This window comes from Ctenopharyngodon idella, chromosome 6, assembly GCF_019924925.1.
Source record: "Ctenopharyngodon idella isolate HZGC_01 chromosome 6, HZGC01, whole genome shotgun sequence".
Lineage (NCBI taxonomy): Eukaryota > Metazoa > Chordata > Actinopteri > Cypriniformes > Xenocyprididae > Ctenopharyngodon > Ctenopharyngodon idella.
In genome coordinates this window covers 28,043,124-28,064,618 of record NC_067225.1, presented here as the reverse complement: position 1 = coordinate 28,064,618, position 21,495 = coordinate 28,043,124, and the positions used below count along the sequence as shown (strand labels likewise).

Genomic DNA, 21,495 nt, shown 5'->3' with positions numbered 1-21,495 from the left:
CATGTCAGCATTGCATGCCGCAGTGATATGTGTTGATCTCCATTTAATGCTTGAGGCCAAAATATGAGTGACACCTGCTGACTTCTCCCATCATACACAACAAGGCAAATGATTGGAGACAGAAAAAAAGGCTCCTCTTTAACTCAATGTCACTTTGTGTCACCTGGCTAAAACCCTTGTTAAAAAAAAAAAAGGTCTGACACCAACAAGCATAGTTTACATTCCCTTTGAGAAGACTGTTAAAAGAACATACCATACACTGTCTGACCAAACTCATGACCGCACTCGAGTCTCGCTGAGATCGGCCCCGTCGGACAGCTTTTGGAACCTGTTCAAGAGACGAATGATATTTCAATGAATCATCTGCACAGCAGGGGTTTTAACTACTTTGAAGGTGCCAGGAAAACATTGTCATCAGCTGTAATTCTTCAAAGTAAATGCTGGGGCCTTAGTGATCAAGTGATCTTAAGAGGCTCTAGAAATGCAAGGTGAATTATTTACAGACTGAGAAGGTTTGATTAGCAGAGTCACAGAGGGCAGTGGGCATGTTTTGAGGTTATGAGATTAAGATTAGCATCCTGTTTACCTGCTTGATGAACATGGACACGTTTGAAATGCATAAAATCACTTACAGAGAGCACTTTGCATTAATGGATTTCACAAGTATTTCTGGTCAGAAAAATAAAATCAAGGATTGCAACTACTCAAAATGTATTTATAATTATAATAAGTATTTAAAATATTCTTTTAAATTGTCTTTTCTCATAAATAAATGAATAAAAGGTCCAACCTGAAAAAAACAGGGTTACTGAAGTTTATCAAATTAATCAAATAATATTGCGGTTTCAAAAATGAGATAAAAGCATTTATATTCTTGAGGCCTGAGTGCAACATGACAAGTTTTATAATAATATTTCCTGTAACCACAAATGGTCTTATTCTGTGAACTGATGGCTTCCGAAAAAAACATTCCATCAACCTTTATGTTGACTCCGCCACAACAATTTCTTCAGCGAAGCCTCGCTATTATCCCGCAAAGCAATTTCTGGTGTGACAGTGGCACTGTTTCAGAAATTACAGGTCATACTTTCAGTGTAGAGACCAATTTTTTTCTTGTCACCAGGAAGATCCCTATCCATCAATGGTCAGTAGGAATATGGTGGTTATTTCAAATGCAAATTTAAAAACAATTTATCATCTGTCATCGGAAGCGGTTTATTTGCTTGGCAAATAAAGAAAAGTGCAAATCTTTCACTGCTCTATAGTTTGATAAATGACCCTACAATTAGCAGTACCAGCCCTAGTGATCACCCCAACAGGTTATCATAATGTACTATATTTACAATCATGAAAAAAGTGTAAAAGCTTTAACACCAGAATTTACTTAAAAGACTCATTTGACTTTTTCCTCATTAAAGGATTAGTTCACTTCAGAATTAAAATTTCCTGATAATTTACACACCTCCATGTCATCCAAGATGTTCATGTCTTTCTTCAGTCGAAAAGAAATTAAGGTTTTTGAGGAAAACATTCCAGGATTTTTCTCCATATAGTAGACCTCATTGGGGTACAACGGTTTGAAGGTTTGAAGGTTTGAAGGTCCAAATTGCAGTTTCAATGCAGCTTCAAAGCACTCTACATGATCCCAGACGAGGAATAAGGGTCATATCTAGCAAAATGATAGGTTATTTTCTAAAAAAAAAAATTAAAAATTATATACTTTTTAACCACAAATGCTCATCTTGCACTGCTCTGCAATCCGCCATGTATGCCGTAATTCGGAAGTATCGCGGTAGAGCGAAAAACTCCATCTCAACATCTCATCTTCTCCTCCAACTTCAAAATCGTCCGATATCGTTGTTTTACATTTTGTAAAGGGCATTTGGCTTAATCTTTGCACTTTTGCTTTGTAGACACTGGATCTGTACTATACTTATGACACGCGTGACCTTACTAACGTGATTACGTCATGCGTGGCAGATCGCAGAGCTAGTGCAAGACGAGCATTCGTGGTTAAAAAGTATATACTTTTTTTTTTTTTTTTTAAGAAAATAAAAGATCGTTTCGCTAGATAAGACCCTTATTCCTCGTCTGGGATCGTGTAGAGCCCTTTGAAGCTGCACTGAAACTGCAATTTGGACCTTCCACCCGGTGAACCCCACTGAAGTCCACTATATGGAGAAAAATCCTGGAATGTTTTCCTCAAAAACCTTAATTTCTTTTCGACTGAAGAAAGACATAAACATCTTGGATGACATGGAGGTGTGTAAATTATCAGGAAATTTTAATTCAGAAGTCAACTAATACTTTAAATTACCATCATCCACTACAGATTATTCAAACAATCAAACAAACTATCAAATTTATAGTAGCCTAAATGTCTAATGTCTAGATTGTAATTCTTTCTGTAATAAACCTTTCAGCTTTACTATTTCTGTTTGTAGACAAAACTGCATTAAATCCAAATCCAGAGGAAATATCATAATCAAAATGTGGAAGAAATCAAAAGTATCTGATCAGACCGCAACTGGGCAAGGTAAAGCTTCAATGTTTCCATTCTTTTTTCTTTTTTTTTTTTCATTTTTAATAAATTCATCTTAGGTTGATACTTAAATTTTGTTAATGATTTAGGCTGAAATTATTTTTTCTCTCTCTCTCATATATATATATATATATATATATACACACACACACATTCCATAACATTAGTGGGCATCAAAAAGAAATCCAAAGTTCCAGGAGTCATGATCACACAGTTCATAGAAGAACTTCCTGAGGGAAAGAGCCATCCAGATTTTATCCGCAAACCTATTTCTCTCACCATTCAAGAAGGTATGCTACTCTTTTCCTTGCTTACAAATTTTTGTTTCTACACACACCATTTTTTTATTATTAATAGCATGCGATCTCAACTAATTAATCAAATTATTTGCATATACCAGTACCTGCCACATACATTTTTAAAAATTGAAATATTTTTGTAAACTTGCAGGTAAATTGGCTATTTTCAAGGCCATTGTAGTAGGTGATCCCACTCCTACTGTAACATGGGCAAGAAACAATGGTGATATTTCAGATCCAAAAAAATATCAAACCAAATTTGACCCAAATTCTCGTGAACACACTATTGAGGTGAGCTAAGTTTTCATTTCATCTCACAATGTAAAAGGATATTCCAAAATGTGCATTCCTAGTTAGACTCTTCTCCATGTGCTTTTTCTAGATGCCAAATGTTTCTCCAGAACAAGCAGACACCTATAAATGTTTTGCTACTAACGAATTTGGAAAGGCTATGGTCACTGTTATCCTGAACATCATTGAAGGTATGAAAATTGGGAACTTTCCATTCTCAACACAGCAATTCATCACCCCAAACATCTGTAATGTGTCATTTTCTGTTTAGTGGGTTTCAAGAAAAACAAAGCTAACCAGGAGTCCAGTGAGTATTAATAATATGTGTGATAGCTTATGTACTGTAAGAAACTTTATAACATAAATCAGTGATTTGATTTTTTCGCTCATGCATTTTTCAGTTGCAACTGATCTGAAAGAGCTCAAGGCTGTCCTGAAAAGGAAAAGGTGTTGTAAATCTTATGATGTTATTACAGAGAAAGTTATTTTAGGTGATCTCTGTGACTAATGGATTAACAATACTGCATGTTTGTTTTCATTCTAACATATGAACTGCTGTGGAGAGGTAGGGAGACATGGTCCCCCAAAGCTTTAATAAAGTTCAGTGGTTGAAAAAAATATTGCAAGAAATTAGGTTTAAAAGTTTGATATCCTTCTCAACCCTTTCCTAAAATATATCCCCTATCCTATACAGCTATACCTTTCCTTTAATCAACTGTGAAATACCTTCTAACCCTGCAGTAAGGTTCGCCCAAAAACCGAAGTAAGGAAAGATGGTGAAATTGACCCAAAGTTCTGGGAGATTTTGCTGAGCTCCGATAAGAAAGATTATGAGCGCATTTGTGCAGAATATGGGGTGACTGACTTCCGCTGGATGTTGAAGAAACTGAATGAGATGAAAAAGGAGAGAGAAAAAGAGCAAGCAGAGGTGCGCTTTCAATTTGTTTTTTTGGAGATGCATTTTTATGCGAAATTATATTGTAATGATATTTCTACTCACAGTTCATCAAAAGCATTTCCACCCTCAAACACATTGATGTGAATCCTGATGGAACTGCTTCTTTTGAACTTAATCTTAACCTTCTAGACCCCAGCAGTAAGATTTTCATCTACAAGGTAAATTGACTGGTTACTATAACACATCTGAGCTCATATCTCCGCAAGGTTTCAGTACAAGCGATGCTGAACATCTCTGTGAGCTTCTTGTTTGTCCCTCAGGATGGTGAGATGATTCCATATTCTCAAGATCTTGATATAGAAATGAAACACAACCTGAATCAAGTAGGCAAGAAATACATCTTCACAATTAGGGACCTTGTCCCAGATGATGCTGGCCTTTACCAGTTGGACATAGAGGACGTCAATGTGTTTTCCACTGAATTTAAGAGTGAGTTACATTTAACCTTACCTTGTTTATAATGCAGAATAATTAAGGGATTACTAAGTAACCAAGTGTACTTTCTCATAGTTCCAATGGTGGACTTTCTGATCAAGTTGAAGGATGTGAAAGCCATGGAGAGGGAGGATGCTATTTTTGAGTGTGTCCTCTCCAAACCTTTATCTAAAATCATGTGGGTTGGAAAGAACAATCGATTAGAACAGGGAGAGAAATATGACATCACTGTGTCCGAAGACAAACTGATCCACAGGCTGGTGGTGAAGGACTGTATGCAGGTGGATAAAGGCATCTATGCGGCTGTGGTTGGAATCAAATCTTGTAACGCCTGGCTAATAGTGGAAGGTATGAGCTCAACATTTTTTTTTTCAAATCATCTTCGGATGTGGCTGCAGTAAGTGACTAAGATCAGTGTTGGGGAGTAACTGGTTAAATCCATCAACATTGCTAACTGAACTACATTTTTTAGTAAAGTTACAGCAGTTCAGATGTTTTCAAGATGGTATAGCTCGGTGGTTCTCAACTGGTTTGGCAATAGGACCCACAGTTTCCCATGGTCATTAAGCTGTGACCCAATTTTTTAGGAATTTAAACCAAGCAAATGTCACCCTCATGTCGTTTCAAACCTATAAGACTTTCATTCATCTTCGGAACACAAATGAAGATCTTTTTGATGAGATCTGAGAGCTTTCTATCCCTCTATTGACAGCTACGCAACTACCACTTTGATGATTCAAAAAGTTCATAAAGTGAACGTAAAACAAATCCATATGAATTGAGTGGTTTAGTCCAAATGTTTTAGGCTCAAACGTGCTGCATAACACAAGAGAATGAACCTCATTGGTTCTCGCACATCAAGCAAACTAAATTCTGTTCATCATATAAAGTGATCATGTCTCTTCAGAAAATTTGGATTAAACCACTCAATTCATATGGATTAATTTTATGATCTCTTAAAGAACTTTTTGAAGCGTCAAAGTGGTAGTTGCGTAGACTGTCAACGGAAGGACAGAAAGCTCTAGGATTTCATCAAAATATCTTCATTTGTGTTCCGAAGATGAACAAAAGTCTTATGGGTTTGGAACAACATAAGGATGAGTAATGACAGAATTCATTTTTGGGTGAACTAACCCTTTTAACACACACATAAATTGTAAGAAAATGACTAATACTGATGAATAAATAGTATAAGGTAAGACTATTACATTGGTTTTCTAAAGTGAGAGACTTTTTATTTCATAACAAGTTATGTTCCAGAACCTGGTTCAAGCCCAGCAATGTTAGAAAAATGACACTGACATATAGCCTGACACAGATACTGAATCAAGACAACACGTTCTAGTCAGGCATGCTTTACCAGAGATTGTATTATTATAGGGAGATGAGAGAGTCTGTGTCTCTTACAATTGGAGAAAGCATAACAGCTAACTTAATCACGTGCGGCACCTCTCAGCCTATCGTGTAATGGCCTCTGGTCACCTTTTCTGCGTACTGGCAGTCTTTACCGCAGCTGCAGTGTTAGCATTAGCCGTTACGCTTTTTTGGCTAATGGTTGCAGGCTTGTCATCTAGTGGCTTTGGCTTTACTTTACATAAACTGCGTTTGACAGAAGAGTCAACAGCTTTCGCACACGTCTTTCAAAATAAAAGTCTTGCATCAGAAAAACATTTAGAATCAAGTTTTTAGTTGTTGTTTCTTTGACTGCACACTCCACGACCCACTCAAAATGGTCTTGCGACCCACCGGTTGTGAAACACTGGTGTAGCATGTCCAGTAAGCTATTTTCCAAAAATTAACAAGGTTTTTATGTCATATATAGTATTGCACAGTATTACGGCCAGTTGAGAGCAGGCAAAAACCACACAAACTATCCCCTCTCTGTCTGTCTTAAATGTAGCTTGAAACTTAGTGAGCTACAGTTTCCCCAACACTGTTGTTCACAAGACAGCAATGCATCTAAAAAGACTTATTATATATTCTTTTTATTCTGCTTTTTTTGTGTTGTTTTTTTGTGTCATGTCCAATTTGTCATTTGTCTAATGTCATGAACCAGCCGATAACAATCTGGATTCTAAGGGCAAAAAGAAACCCCGAAAAACAACCCAAGCCGGAGGGGCAGGAGCTGATTTGGCAAAGATCGCTGCAGAGCAGCAGGTCAAGCTACAGAAGGAAAGAGATGAGAGAATTGCGGCTGTCAAAACAGCCAGTGCTGAGAAAGAGGCAGCAGGTGCGGTGGACAACAGTGCTTCTGCATCGTCTTCTGCAGAGAGTTCTAGTGCTGAGAAAGAGGAAGCAGGTGTGGTGGACAACAGTGCTTCTGCATCTTCTACTGGAGATAGTTCTAGTGCTAAGAAAGAGGAAGCAGGTGTGGTGGACAACAGTGCTTCTGCATCTTCTACTGGAGATAGGTCTAGTGCTAAGAAAGAGGCAGCAGGTGTGGTGGACAACAGTGCTTCTGCATCTTCTACTGTAGATAGTTCTAGTGCTAAGAAAGAGGAAGCAGGTGTGGTGGACAACAGTGCTTCTGCATCTTCTACTGGAGATAGGTCTAGTGCTAAGAAAGAGGCAGCAGGTGTGGTGGACAACAGTGCTTCTGCATCTTCTACTGGAGATAGTTCTAGTGCTAAGAAAGAGGAAGCAGGTGTGGTGGACAACAGTGCTTCTGCATCTTCTACTGGAGATAGGTCTAGTGCTAAGAAAGAGGCAGCAGGTGTGGTGGACAACAGTGCTTCTGCATCTTCTACTGGAGATAGGTCTAGTGCTAAGAAAGAGGCAGCAGGTGTGGTGGACAGCAGGTGCGGTGCTTCTGCATCTTCTTCGACAAATAGTTCTAGTGCTGAGAAAGAGGTCATGAGAGATGACTCTGTCGACACTGGGCTGGCGAGGAGTGTACCAGACACAAGTGGAAAGGACAAAGCGGAAGGTAGGAGAACCACATAAGTAATTTCAATAAGGGAAATTTTGTCTTTTGCCACAAAGACACCACAATTGCATTGATATTCATAGACACATTCATACATTTTCAAGTGTGACAAGTGTCAAAAAACAGAATTAACATCAAGGTGCATATCCACATTTGTGCATACACTCTTAAAAATAAAGGTTGTAAGAAACCCTGATACACTGATTATTTTATAATGACTGTCAGCATTTTCAGGTGAGAAACTGTCAAAAAGTGGAGGTGTGACTACAGGTTCTGATGATGGCCTGCTGTCTGCAGACTCAAACGGTATAAGATTTAATGGTGTACTTAATACTACATGAGATATTATAATTGTTTAACTACAAAAGTCATTATTGTCCTCATTAATACGTTAACATCAATTAATATGAGCAAGGGTAGCTCTGACATTATTTCAGTGCCTTATTCACGCTTAGCCACAGTGTGGCACTGTATGAATAATCAGCACATGATGAGACTGAGGCAAACAGTTTGAAGCAATTATTCACTACAAATTCAACTGACAAGATTAATGATCCTTACTGGGGAAGGAATGTAATTTAAGCAGTTTAGGCAAGTGATTTATAACTCAAATATAATTGATCTATCCAACTGTATTAATAAGTTTCCATTTGGTTATGGTTGGTAAACCTGCAAACTTGCATATTTTTTATTCTCTTTTTATTAGTTTTTTTTAAAAGAGCTTTTGTATAGTCCTTTTTTCATTTTCTGTTTATTGTATAATCATGTATATTCGTTTACATCCATTATTATACAATACTTCACATATAAAAGCTACAGGATTCACCTTTTCGTTAACACTATTTTACAGTGCCCTTGTTACACATCTTACATGTACTTACTATAGTAATCACAGTAAATTATGCATAATTACAAGCAACTAACCCTAAACCAGATCCTTAACCCTAGAGTAAGTACATGTTGTTAATTAATATTACTTAGTACTTATAATTAAACCACTCAATTCATATAATTACACTGCAACAAGGGCACCTTAAAATAAAGTGTAGCCACCTTTTCTTTTAAAAATGCATCACTTTTCAGTCGCTGAAAAGTAATGATCATATAAAATAAATGAGGCATAATTACTTACTGATCTGATATGACATACTAGTATCAGGAAATATGTATTTAGTTCACCCAAAAAGGAAAATTAGTAAATCCCAAAATGAAAAAAGTAAATCCCATGATTTACTCACCCTCAAGCAATCCTAGGTGTATATGACTATCTTCTTTCAGAAGATAGTCATAAACAATCAGAACACAATCAGAGTTATATTAAAATATACCTCTGGTGCTACCAAGAGATTTTAAAGCCCAAAAAAGTGCATCCATCCATCATAAAAGTCCATACGGCTCCGGGAGGTTTTTAAAGACCTTCTGAAGCGAAGCGATGGGTTTTTGTAAGAAAACTTTATAAAATATAATAACTAGCTTCTGGCTGATGGCCTATGCATCGATTTAACCCCTGACCCGACACATGACATATTGATGAACGCGGAAACACAGAGGATAGAACAAAACAAAACACTGTTCACGAGTTAGAAGTCTAAAATAAGAATTTTAAAAGAGAAATGTCTGAGGATTTTGATATAAGAGAAGAGGAGCTCGAGTTTCTTGCACAGCCCTATTTGTTGAAGCTTACAATACTCCTACATCCTAATCCTACATTGCGTCAGAGGTTTTGGCATAAATCAATGAGTACAGCCGTCTGCCAGAAGCTAGTTATTATAGTTTGTATGGATATTTTTCTTACAAAAACCCATGGCTTAGCTTCAGAAGGCCTTTATTAACCCCCTGGAGCCGTATGGATTACTTTTATGATGGATGGATGCATTTTTTTGGGCTTCAAAATCTCACGCCCCCTTCACTACCATTATCAAGATTGGAAGAGCCAGGATATATTTTAATATAACTCCGATTGCGTTCGTCTGAAATAAGATGTGGTGAGTAAATCATGGGATCATTTTTCATTTTTAGGTGAACTATCCCTTTAAGTTTTTACCTGAAAGTACAGCTGCAGCATGTTGTTTTAATACAATAATGAACACTATAACTACTGTTGATATAAGATAAACATTTCAAGACCACATTAACTTACTTGATAAACGTGTGTTCTTCCACCTTCACAATATTGCATTTCTCCTCCCACTTCTAAGATCAAGACACTAAATCTCATGTCTATGCCTTCATACCTTCTTTCCTTAACTGTTTCTGTTCTTAATTGGTGTGCTTGCTAAAATCCCTGCCACACTGCAATGTTGTCACCCACACCAAACAATCTGCCCACATCTCCCTTATACTTTGGAAACAGCATTGAAATTAGGTTCGGTTAACTTCTACAAGTCTCAGCAGTCAGTACTTCCATATTTTTCTTATATATGCCAGTTACAGTTTGGGTATGTTCACACTATTTGTTTGTGAAGCACACATGAAGTGTGGGAAAGGCATTATTGTTATATTGTTTTTTTCTAGATGATAGAACTCACTGCACCAGTGGAGAGTCAAATGTACATATTGTCAGAGGCGAACCAGCAGAACTTGCTTGTAACCTAAGCACCAGCAAAGCAAACAGGGATGGGGAGAAGGTGAATTAATGATTCTACACCCTATTGATTTATTATTGTACTAAAAAAGTATTTTGTAATTGCTCTTTATATCTTATCTATCACTTTTGCTAGTTGTACTCTAAAGTTGGAGATAAACAAGAGTTAGTAATACAAAGCTACAAAGATTCATCCTCAGGACAGAATCGGGCTGAAGTGATTGAGTGCAAGACTGACGCAATGGAAACAGCTGGAGGTATAGCTATTTCTTTTTCATTTCACAATGGTATATTACTAGTTTAATGTTAATAAATAAAATCTATGAGTAATTATATTGAATCGGTGTTGAAAACATCTCTAAATATTACAGATCTTCCTAAATTTGACCCTGATGACCTGCACAAGTTCTCCAAAAACGTGGTGGTTAAAGTGGGCCAAACTGCTTCCTTTAAAATGCCATTCCCACCTCAAGACTCATCAGAGATCAACTGGTTTAAGGATGGCACAGAGCTTTTTGATGGAGGCAGAATAAAAGTAGTAAAGGAACTAAACCAGAGCCGCCTTCAGATAAAAGAATGCCTGCGATCTTACTCAGGGGAAATTAAGATCCAGCTTAAAAACCCTTTTGGCACCGCAGAGGCCTTCTCTAGGCTTATTGTGGTCGGTATGTTTTATATTGAATGTATTCTGAAATAAATATTTATAAGCGTTCCGCCTTTTACATACAGACTCATGCATTAACATTAAACTGACACATTAAGTATTTGAAATAACTCTGTACCCCCTGCAGACAAACCAGGTCCACCACAAGGGCCAGTAGAAGTGACTGACAGCTCATCTTCTGTCATTGAACTTAAATGGAATCCACCAAGTGACACCGGTGGCTCTGAAGTGACAAACTACCTTGTTGAGCGTCAGCAGGTAGGGCAGAGTGTGTGGAAGAAGGTGTGGGATAGTTCAGCCAACCGCCTGTCCTTTCGAGACAGAAATGTGTCCCATGGCAAGAAATACATATACCGAATCTACGCTGGGAACTCTGAGGGTATCAGTGATCCTCTGGAGACGGAAAGCATCATGGCTGGAACTCTGAGTGAGAGATTGCATGAGTGCTGATCATTAAGGGACATAAATTATACATATTATAAATAAAAGAAATACATAAATAAAATTGACCTCTAACTAAATGTTCTGTGATTGGAAAACATTTTTTTCTACTTCTTAAGCAAGTAATCAAAACTTCTATGTTGCAGTTTTCCCTGGTCAACCTGCCCCTCCTAAGGTGGTCGGCGTGTTCAAAAACTGTATCAACCTAACATGGACTCCACCAGAGAAAGATGGAGGAACCAAAATACTGGGCTACCAGCTGGAGAAACGCAAGAAAGATACAAACCAGTGGGTGACTCTGAACCAAGTTAATGACCCTATTCAAGGTACCTTTTTGAATACATTGGCTTACCAAAAGAGTGCCTCTACCTACATTTCTGCAAAACATACCGATACGTACAAACCACTTCAGTTTTCAGATGATATGAACACTAGTGACAGTAAAACACCAACTTGTCACATAAATTATGATCACAGGGGCAGATAATCGATTTGAAAGGCTTTCTTCACAGTTCCTTGCACAATACTATCCTTACTCAATAACACAAGTCACAATACTTGATAAAAGAGCTCAGCATCTTGTGGAAGCAAGCTAAAATCACATGCATTTTTATCTCAAGTTTGCTATTGGTTAAGTTTAGGGTAGGGTTTAGTGTACGTGGTACGTTATTATCAAACGTGATAGAGCATGAACCTTTTAGCACCATTCAGACGATTTAGACAGTTAGCCTGCGATATGTACAACAAACAACATAATAGTGTTGCCAGATTCATGTTCATCTGTACTGGATAAAACTGAACACGCTTTCTAGCACTGCTCACTAGACATTTCAGTTTGAAAGTGTTGCAGAACATGCAAAAAGCAAGCAACGCATTATGGAGCTTCACTTTCAAAATCAAAGGGTTTTTGTGTAACTAAAGGTTACATGCTTTAACAAGCTAATTGTCACTTCTCAAACCCTATAATTCAGCTTTATACAGTTGAAGTAAAAAAAAAAAAAACCAAGAGTGGACATAGCTACAGTGACATAAATGCCATGAACTTTCCAGCTAATAAACCCAATGAATGCATATTAATTGAACCGGAAAACCTTGATTGTAATTACTGTCTAAGTTACAATTAAACAGGAATTATAGGGTTTGAATCCCAGAAAGAAGACATTTATTTGAAGACCGATGCAAATTCCAAAGTAAATGGAAATGATTTTTCTGTACCTTTAAACTATGTAATTACAAAACAATAGTTTTATGATTAAATGACCTCTAAATTTAGACAAAACCAAAATCATATAATACAATAATATATATATAAAATAATATTTATGATTTAAATGAAACTAGTTCATTTAGAAGTTTTCCAAGACAAGATCAATTTTAACTGACAAAAAGTTTTGCAGTGTTTATAATCGTGAGGTTGGACTATTCTACTGATTTACATATTCTTCTGGGTCTCATAAATATGCAATATTTCATAACGTGTTTCTTGAGTACTTTCTAACCAAAACACTTCAGCACACTAAGCTGCATCTTGTCATCATTACGTTTGTACACTGGTGAACATTGACATGAAATCCTCCATAAAAATGTGATTATTACGATTTCTCTTCACATTTGCTGAAAACAGCAGCTGCAGTAAACTATCTGAGGTTATTTCACTCTGAATCCTCATTATAGACACTAAAAAAAAAAAACAAATAAAAAACAACAACTTTACATTAAGTATTAGGCCTATCCAATATGGCAATATTTGTCACAGAGAGACTCACGCACAAGGCTCTCAGACATGCACTTCATCTCTCATCTGAACACTCACCCCCGCAGTAAAAAATAAAACAAATATGTCACTGTTATTAATACACTAGCGCATTTTCGCTTTTAAAAATGGCGTTTTAAATGGAAAACTATCCTTGTCTACACTGACATTTCCACAGCGTTTCAGAAACAATCTCCATCTACACTACACGCCCGAAAACGCATGTCGCATGACCGTTCATGCACACTGGGTATGCGCGTACAAGTGTAAACAGTTGCCTGTTGCGCATGTAGGTAGCTGCAGTATAAAAAAAAATGCAGTTTAACTCCACAATGGCTGCTAAGAATGACAACAAAGCCAGCAAATTCGCATGCAGTTCAGTCTCCATGTTATTGTTTACATGGTCATCAAGGATACGCAGAGCGAACGTGTGCAGCCACGCCATCGTTTTCAAAGTTCTCAGTTTTGGTCCGTTTACACCGAAACGCAACCCTGGCATTTTCAAACTTAAACAAGCTCATCAGCGTTTTCGAAAGTCTCAGTTTTCGAGGGTCAAAAACCCTGGGCATAACCGTAGCAAATGCATTTTAAAACGAAAACGCACTATTGTAAACGGGGCCTTAAAGGGTTAGTTCACCCAAAAATAAAAATTCTGTCATTATTTACTCACCCTCATGTCGTTCCAAACCCTTAAGACTTTCGTTCATCTTCGGAACACAAATGCAATTATTTTGAAATCAGTTGTGGTAAATGGAAGCTCAAGCATGTTTGCTTGACGTGCGAGAACCAATGAGGTCCATTCTCGTGTGTTACGCAGCACGACTGAGCTTCCCCAAGAACCAATGAGGTTTGTTCTCACGTGTCAAGCAGGTTCGGTTGATTTCAATCTGTTCAGCATATAAAGCAATCAAACCTCTTCAGAAAATTTGGGCTAAACTGCTCAATTCATTTTTACAGTCTCTTTATGGAGGGACAGAAATTTACAATCTCTGTCAATAGAGAGACAAAAATCGCTCAGATTTTATTAAAAATCTTAATTTGTATTCTGAAGATGAACTAAAGTCTTACAGGTTTGGAACCCTCATGAGGATGAGTAAATGATAACAGTATTTTCATTTTTGGGTGAACTAACCCTTTAATTTACTTTGTGTATCCAAAAAAAAAAAAAAGGCTTGCAACTCTTAAAGCAGGATATATTCCTCTGAGCCACAGGAGCTCATGTTTAGGTAGAAGGCTCAGACCCCCCAAGACTGAAATCCTATAATAGCCCCTGGTAGGGGTCTAAATAGCCTAGCACTTTACCTGAGGGATCTCATTATGAATTCTCATAGAATCCTCCAAACAGTTTCAAGAGCCTTTCTATTTCCTCACATCATATCCAGCGGCTTCACCACAGAAACCAAACCGTTGCCTCTCATAAACCAATTGCAAACGCGTTTTACTAATAAACCTCTATGAAATATTTCCTTAAATTAAAGCCAGATTTCTTCCTGTTCTGATTATCTCATCACTTCAACACCACATAAATGCAGTACAGACTCTTAATTCATTCCAGGAATACACTGATATCAAAGCTCAAGTCTCCTAATGGAATTAACACAATCTCACCTATAATTCAAGGACCCTCTTTGCTTTCCTTTGACACATCCGAATGCCATTTTTATAAAAACCTACAATTTCCCCTAAAAATAATCTCCACATGATAAAGGCAAGATTCAAACGTGTCCTAATGGTGTGTCATCATGACTCCGCCAGCAGATAACAGTAGACTAATTATGAATCTCCAGATATGTTGGTTATCAAGTCACTGGCTTTACTTGGCGTGTTACTATGACAATTAAATAATCTACTTCACACAGCTCTGAAGTATGCAGTGAAGGATGTCTCTGAGGGGTCAGAGTATGAGTTCAGAGTATCAGCCATTAATATGTCTGGGGCTGGAGAACCCAGCGCTCCCTCTGTGATGGTCTGTGCTAAAAACCCCAACAGTAAGTTCTGTTCATAATAGTTTCTTAAAAGAGATTATAAATGTATAACTTTGAACTGCATTGGACATTTTGGTCTTTCTTTCTACTTTTCAACCATTCATTTTCAGTCAGGCCCCGCTTCAAAGATCCTATAGACTTCATGGTTGTGAGAGCAGGAAATTCTATCAGAATCAAAGTCGATTATGAGGTACTTTGATTTATTGTGCATTCTGTGAATTAAACTATGTGTCAGCCCTCATTCCCAACTGAACATGTCTAACATTAGTAAGAACATGTACATTTGCTCCAATGCAAATTAATGGTAATAACTGGATAAACGTTTGGAGTTTCGACCGCATAATTTAACAGCAGATAAAGTGCCTTGCAGTGTCAAACTTCATTCCAGCCCACATACAAGTAATATCGATTCATTTTTTTTACCACTTTGAGCCTGTTTTACCAGAAAAAAAAAGTGCAAATTCACAGAACATTATAGGACGTTCTGTAAAGCTTGTCTAAGAGATGTGAGGCTTAGTACAGGGTCAGTTCAGCTAAATGTCTATAATCAGTCACGATTTTCAGTCCATTATTTACTTTCAAATTGTGTTTATGTTAAGGGCTCTCCACAACCTGACATCACATGGCTGAAAAATGATGAATCTGTGTCCCCCTGGGTCAACATCATCAATGTTGAGGACGCATCCACACTCGTCATCCCCTCGTCAAAGTATTCAGACTCGGGTGTTTATACCATCATGGCAAAGAACTCTAGTGGACAGTCCAGCTTTGACATACAAGTCAGAGTAGCAGGTAAGTCAGTTATATATAAATAAGGTAAAACATTACTTCATAGCACGTACATACATACATTTATGAATGGGTCAGCCACCTCTAAAAATGTCACTAAAAGCACTTAAAAAAAAAGGGAAAAAAAGACCTTTAAAACATGAAACAAACCTTTTGATTTAAAAAAAAAAAAAAAAAGTAAAATGGGGTGTGTGTGTATATATATATATATACACTGTATATACTGTATACAGTATTTATAGTTATTGGTTTTAAGTAGGCTATAATACAGTATATTTGAACATTATTGCAAGATATTCAGATATTCACAATTATACAAGTAGTTTAAGAATGTAGGGAGGAGATGGACTCGAGTATGTCATATGCAGTGCTCTGTTGGAGAAATCCCTTACAGCACCTTAAAGGGTTCATTCACCCAAAAATGATAATTCCGTCATTACTCACCCTCATGTCGTTCCAAACCCATAAGACTTTCGTTCATCTTTGGAATGCAAATGAAGATCTTTTTGATGAAATCTGAGAGCTTTCTGTCCCTCCACTGACTGCCTTTGCAACTGAAACTTTGACACTTCAAAAAGTTCATAAAGAGATTGTAAAACTATCCATATGAATTGAGAGGTTTAGTCCAAATTTTCAGGAGACATGATCGCTTTATATGATGAACAGATATAATTTAGGCTTTTATTTACATATAAACATTCATCAACTCACACATTAGTTGTGGTAAACGGAAGCTCAAGCATGTTTGCTTGACGCATGCAAGAAACAATGAGGTTCATTCTTGTGTTACGCAGCACGTTTGAGCTTCCAGAAGAGATTTGTTCTTGTGCGTCAAGCTGTTTAGTTTGAGCTTCTGTTATGTTTGCTGATCAATGTTTATGTGTGAATAAGCCTAAATTAAATCTTTTCATCATATAAAGCGATCAAGTCTCTTCAGAAAATTCGGACTAATACTATTATGAACTTTTTGAAGCGTCAAAGTTTCAGCTGTTAAGGCAGTCTATGAAGGGACAGAAAGCTCTCAGATTTCTTCAAAAATATCTTCATTTGTGTTTCGAAGATGAACGAAAGTCGTACAGGTTTGGAACGACATGAGGGTGAGTAATTAATGACAGAATTTTCATTTTTGGGTGAACTAACCCTTTAAATTATTATGTCCTATCAACAACCCCCCTTGTATATATGGTATGCACAACCCCCAGTTCAAAACCTTGCTTGCCCTTAAGTGACATTTATATATTATGTTGAGAGCAAAAAGCAACAAAAAAAGCAGACTAAAGTGCATAACCACTGTGAATGTGACTACGCTGTGCAGTTTATCACACTAATAATTAGGCCTTGCTACATCCAGGAGCAGCTCTAAGCGGGGCCAATGACCTTGTGTCAACAAACAGTCCTGTAAATTCCACAAATACAGTGCCCCCGTAAATTTGTATATATTAGTCTTTTTTTTGTAAGGCTGACTAAATAAAACATGTGCCCAATATGCACCACTACAGGCTACAAGGTCCTTTGGGGTACATTGTTTTTATGATCACTCATGTGCCAATTTATTACTTTCATTGCCTCACAAGTTTGCCAACCCCTGCAGCATTAAAACTTCCTTTCCTTTTCTTCTGGCTACAGATGAACCAATGCCTCCAGGCCCAGTGGAGCTAGAACAGGTTGTTTATGGTAAAGTCATTATCACATGGGCTCCATCTCCAGACCAGGGGAAAGACGATCGACTGCACTACTTGGTGGAAGAACGTGATTCCAACACACGTGTTTGGCACACAATAGCTGACCGTCTGTTTTGCAACACTTATACTGCCTCTGTCCACTCTGGTCGTGAATACCACTTCAGAGTCTATGCAAGAAATGATATGGGATTTTCTGATCCATCTAAATCGCCAACGTGGGGGATTAACGAGCTGAGAGGTGGGTTGCTGGAAAGCACAAACAAATTACTGAGTGCTCAATTCATTCAATTGCCATATCGATCTTTTTTTTTTTTTTTTATCATCTCAGTATATCATCATGATCTGTTGCGCGAAAGGAACAGTTTAACCAAAAATGAAAATTGTCATCGACTCACTCTCATGTCATTCCAAACCTGAATGATTTTCTTTCTTCCGTGGAACACAAAAGTAGAAATTTTTCAAGATTTGTAGTCGTTGCTCATTTTGATGCAATTGCAATGAATGTGGACTGAGGCTTTCAAGTTTAAAGGGGTGGTTCATTATGATTTCACTTTTAACTTTAGTTAGTGTGTAATGTTGCTGTTAGAGCACAAACAACATCTGCAAAGTTACGATGCTCAAAGTTCAAAGCAAGGGGAGATATTTTCTTTTAAATAATTCTCTGTTTAAGGACTAACAGCTGGTAGGGACTACAACAAGCTTCTTCCCGGGTTGGTGACATCACTAACCCTAAAATTTACATAAACCCTGCCCCCTGAGAACACGCAACAAAGGCGTGAAGCCATGTTATTGCAATTCAGTACTTAACACAAATTCAATAGCATGTCATAAAAGCAAGATGCCAACATAAGTTATAACCGTAATTAAACTATACACTTTCCATCTTCATGCAGCATATACTCTCTGGCTCTGTAGGCATCTTACAACAGTTCCCACACGAGCGATTTATAGATTATCATGACAGAATGTGCTAATCAATGACTTTAAGATATCCCACATCAGCTACATAAATTAAACAACTAACCATTCAGAAACGTCCATTTGCATTCTACATGTTGTCACTTCTTCTTGAGTCTCTCCATCATTGTCCAACTTCAGTTTGAACATAAAAGGCTGAACAGTTTCTGACATTTTCAGTGAGTCTTCCTGAGGTAATAGGCGCTGCTAACACTATGTGTTAACATGAGCTCTTGAAACTCTGCCCTCTGCTTAGGAGCAGCAGCTCATTTGCATTTAAAGGGACACACACAAAAACGGAGCGGTTTTGCTCATTCTCAAAAAATGACAAATTCAACATGCTATAAAAAATTATCCGTGGGGTATTTTGAGCTAAAACTTCACATACACACTCTGGGGATATCAGAGACTTATTTTACATCTTGTAAAAATGGCATTATACCACCCCTTTTAAGAAGGATGTACAGTAAACGTGAAGTACGTAAAGTAGTTCATATGATGCATATATATAACTTGGTGAGAAAGAGACCAAAATAACTAATAAAATCTTAATAGTGAATGTCTGCTTCAAGAATAATCATTCTTTTGAGTTAATATAGATCTTTTCAATTACTCAGTTGACCCAATTGGCAAAACTACTCTGAATGAATCATCACTGACTCACTTATCTCAACTATATATATATATATATATAGTATATATATAGTCTGACAGGTTTGGGACGACATTGTGAATGACTATATTTTGTACATTTTTGTTTACTTCTAGTGCCACTAGTCAAAAGCTTACCGGTTCCGGTAACTCTTGAGAGGCCTCCTTCCATCTTGGTTCCACTTAAAGTCCACAGCCCACCACAGGGATATCAGCTGTACATGACCTGCGCTGTCCGTGGCTTCCCCACACCACATGTCACATGGTACCTCAATGGCAACTGCATCAACTCCAACAACACCTACTACATCACAAATGCATATGGCGTCTGCTCTATGTACATCATCCGAGTTGGGCCAGAACATAGTGGCGAGTACAGAGTGGTGGCGGTCAATTCATTTGGCAGAGCAGAATGTTCCACCAAACTAAGAGTGAAAGGTATGTCACATAATGATTATTTCCACATTTGACATGTTATTGCAACTATGAAGTGCCATCATAAATTATATTTTTGTTCTGATTTCATTCTTTTCGATTTATTCACAGATTGAAATTCAGAGTGCTGACAACTAGCTAGCTTGTGTACTGCAAACCAATAGTGTATTATTTTATGTAAAGATACTTTGAATATGCAATGTGCATTGTGAAAAGCACTACAGTATCAGCCTGGAAGATATATAGATCTATCACTCGGTGATATTTTATTAGATAAAATCAGAATATATTTATTAACAGTATATCAGTGCTGTGATAGCTATAAGACTCAAATGTGAACTGTATTTAATGAAATGCAAATAAACCGCTTTCTGCCAACTTCTCTGGATGGAAAAAGATAATCTGAGCATATGTCACTACAGTTTTCTCTTATTCAACAAAAACTTTTAGATATGAAACACAATACATTTTATATACCAAAAAAGGTTCAAGTACATTATTATACCGCTGCAAAGATCACCTGGGTCTAGTGCAATAGATTTTGTACAAAAATTAGGCAAGTTATCAATGACTTTGCTGAAGAATAAACTCATTTTGCTGCACATCTTGTGGCATTGGGAGGGGTTTCAGGTCACATGGTGACGTTTGTGTTTACTCCATTTCCTGAAGTCCAGGGATGTCTCCAGGCTAACTCAAGCACAGGTCCTTGCAATTTGCTTGGCTCCAGACTTTGAGACAAGCTGTCTGGGCACGTCAAGCTTGGTAAATCCCTGTCAATGTAAAATGAAACCTTCCCTTGGGGCTGTGAGGGAAATATGCTGCCACATGAATATATATTTTTTACAAGACCCAACATTCATATCAGTAGAGCCCCTGAATATTATAATTATATCTGTAAAATCTTTATATTTAGATAGATCTCAATGCAGTAGTCGAAAATCACTTGTAATAACTGCGTTCAAATAACACTTTAACCAGCAACTAATGCCTTAATTTTAAGAGCCATTTAAGATACACTTTAATTGTCCAATAAACATGCAATGTGTTCGGTCATGTTACAAGAGATCATCATCCACTGTAAATGGCAAGGCCTGTATAGGGCAAGTGTCTACATTTAGGACACATGTATGACTTTAATGCTAAATACTCTCTCTGTAGCTCTTCAACTGAAATCATATTTCTAAAATATCAGCTATGTAAAACAAGTGCGTTGCTGGGATGGAGTTCATTATCAATTTGATTAAACAATGACAGTACGTCTTACTTTCTACAGCAAGACTTTGAGATAAGCTTCAATTCAAAAGATAAGCATCAAAATATGATGGTAAACAACCTTTTTGCAATGAATGACATCCGACAAAACAATAAAAGTTAGCTTCACGTTCAGTCAGGATCATAAAATTATATATATGAATATGAATATCTGCTTCATGGGCTGGACATCCCCCCACCTCAGCTTCTCAAATAAAAGCTTTAATGTGACAGCTGATTGATTCAACTGCATGGAAGTCTTCCATTCGGTCCACCAAATGTTCTTAACTGAACAAGCACCACTGACGCAGAAGCTGAAGGAGCAGCGGGATTTTAAAGGTGAGTTTCCATTTTCTTTGACATGCAACACAGGGAACCATGGGGAATAATTAACCATTCCTAACAGAAATTCACAGCTTACTTATAGTTATGAATTTCATCAGTCCTTGAACTATGAATAAATAATGGAAACAAATTTGGCCATAAATAATGGTTTTCATTCAGTGTGAGCAAACTTGAGCACATGATTTTATTACCACAATGGGAAGTCAGATGCATATTTAACAAAGAGGAAAAACCTCTAAGGGCAATTTGCTACATCAAACAAAGCAAGAGTTAGGATAGACAAATATGTAATGGTCAATTACTGCTATGAGAATTGCTCCCATCCACGCCGGCTCTTGACTGAACTTAGATCATTATGTTTGAGGCTGTGTTATACAGAATTAAATGCACAATATGTAAGATTTTTGGATTAAAATATCCAAAAACCACTAGAACAATGGGTAACACTTTATTTTAAGGTGACGTTAGTTACACGTTACTACATGAACTTACTATAGTAATAACAGT

General features: G+C 37.2%; 1 protein-coding gene across 1 annotated transcript; it reads left to right on the top strand.

Moving 5' to 3' along the window:
* Positions 1–1,907: 1,907 nt before the first annotated feature.
* Positions 1,908–19,508, top strand: LOC127514876 (immunoglobulin-like and fibronectin type III domain-containing protein 1). The gene is made up of 22 exons (XM_051898130.1): positions 1,908–2,536; positions 2,710–2,832; positions 2,993–3,132; positions 3,224–3,323; positions 3,404–3,439; positions 3,534–3,579; positions 3,874–4,060; positions 4,135–4,248; positions 4,351–4,519; positions 4,601–4,873; positions 6,582–6,977; positions 9,966–10,078; positions 10,172–10,292; positions 10,407–10,700; positions 10,827–11,126; positions 11,287–11,466; positions 14,753–14,881; positions 14,989–15,068; positions 15,478–15,670; positions 17,294–17,587; positions 19,075–19,395; positions 19,504–19,508. The coding sequence occupies exons 1-22, from the start codon at positions 2,491–2,493 to the stop codon at positions 19,506–19,508; spliced, it is 3,660 nt and encodes a 1,219-aa protein (XP_051754090.1). The 5' UTR covers positions 1,908–2,490.
* Positions 19,509–21,495: the final 1,987 nt, after the last annotated feature.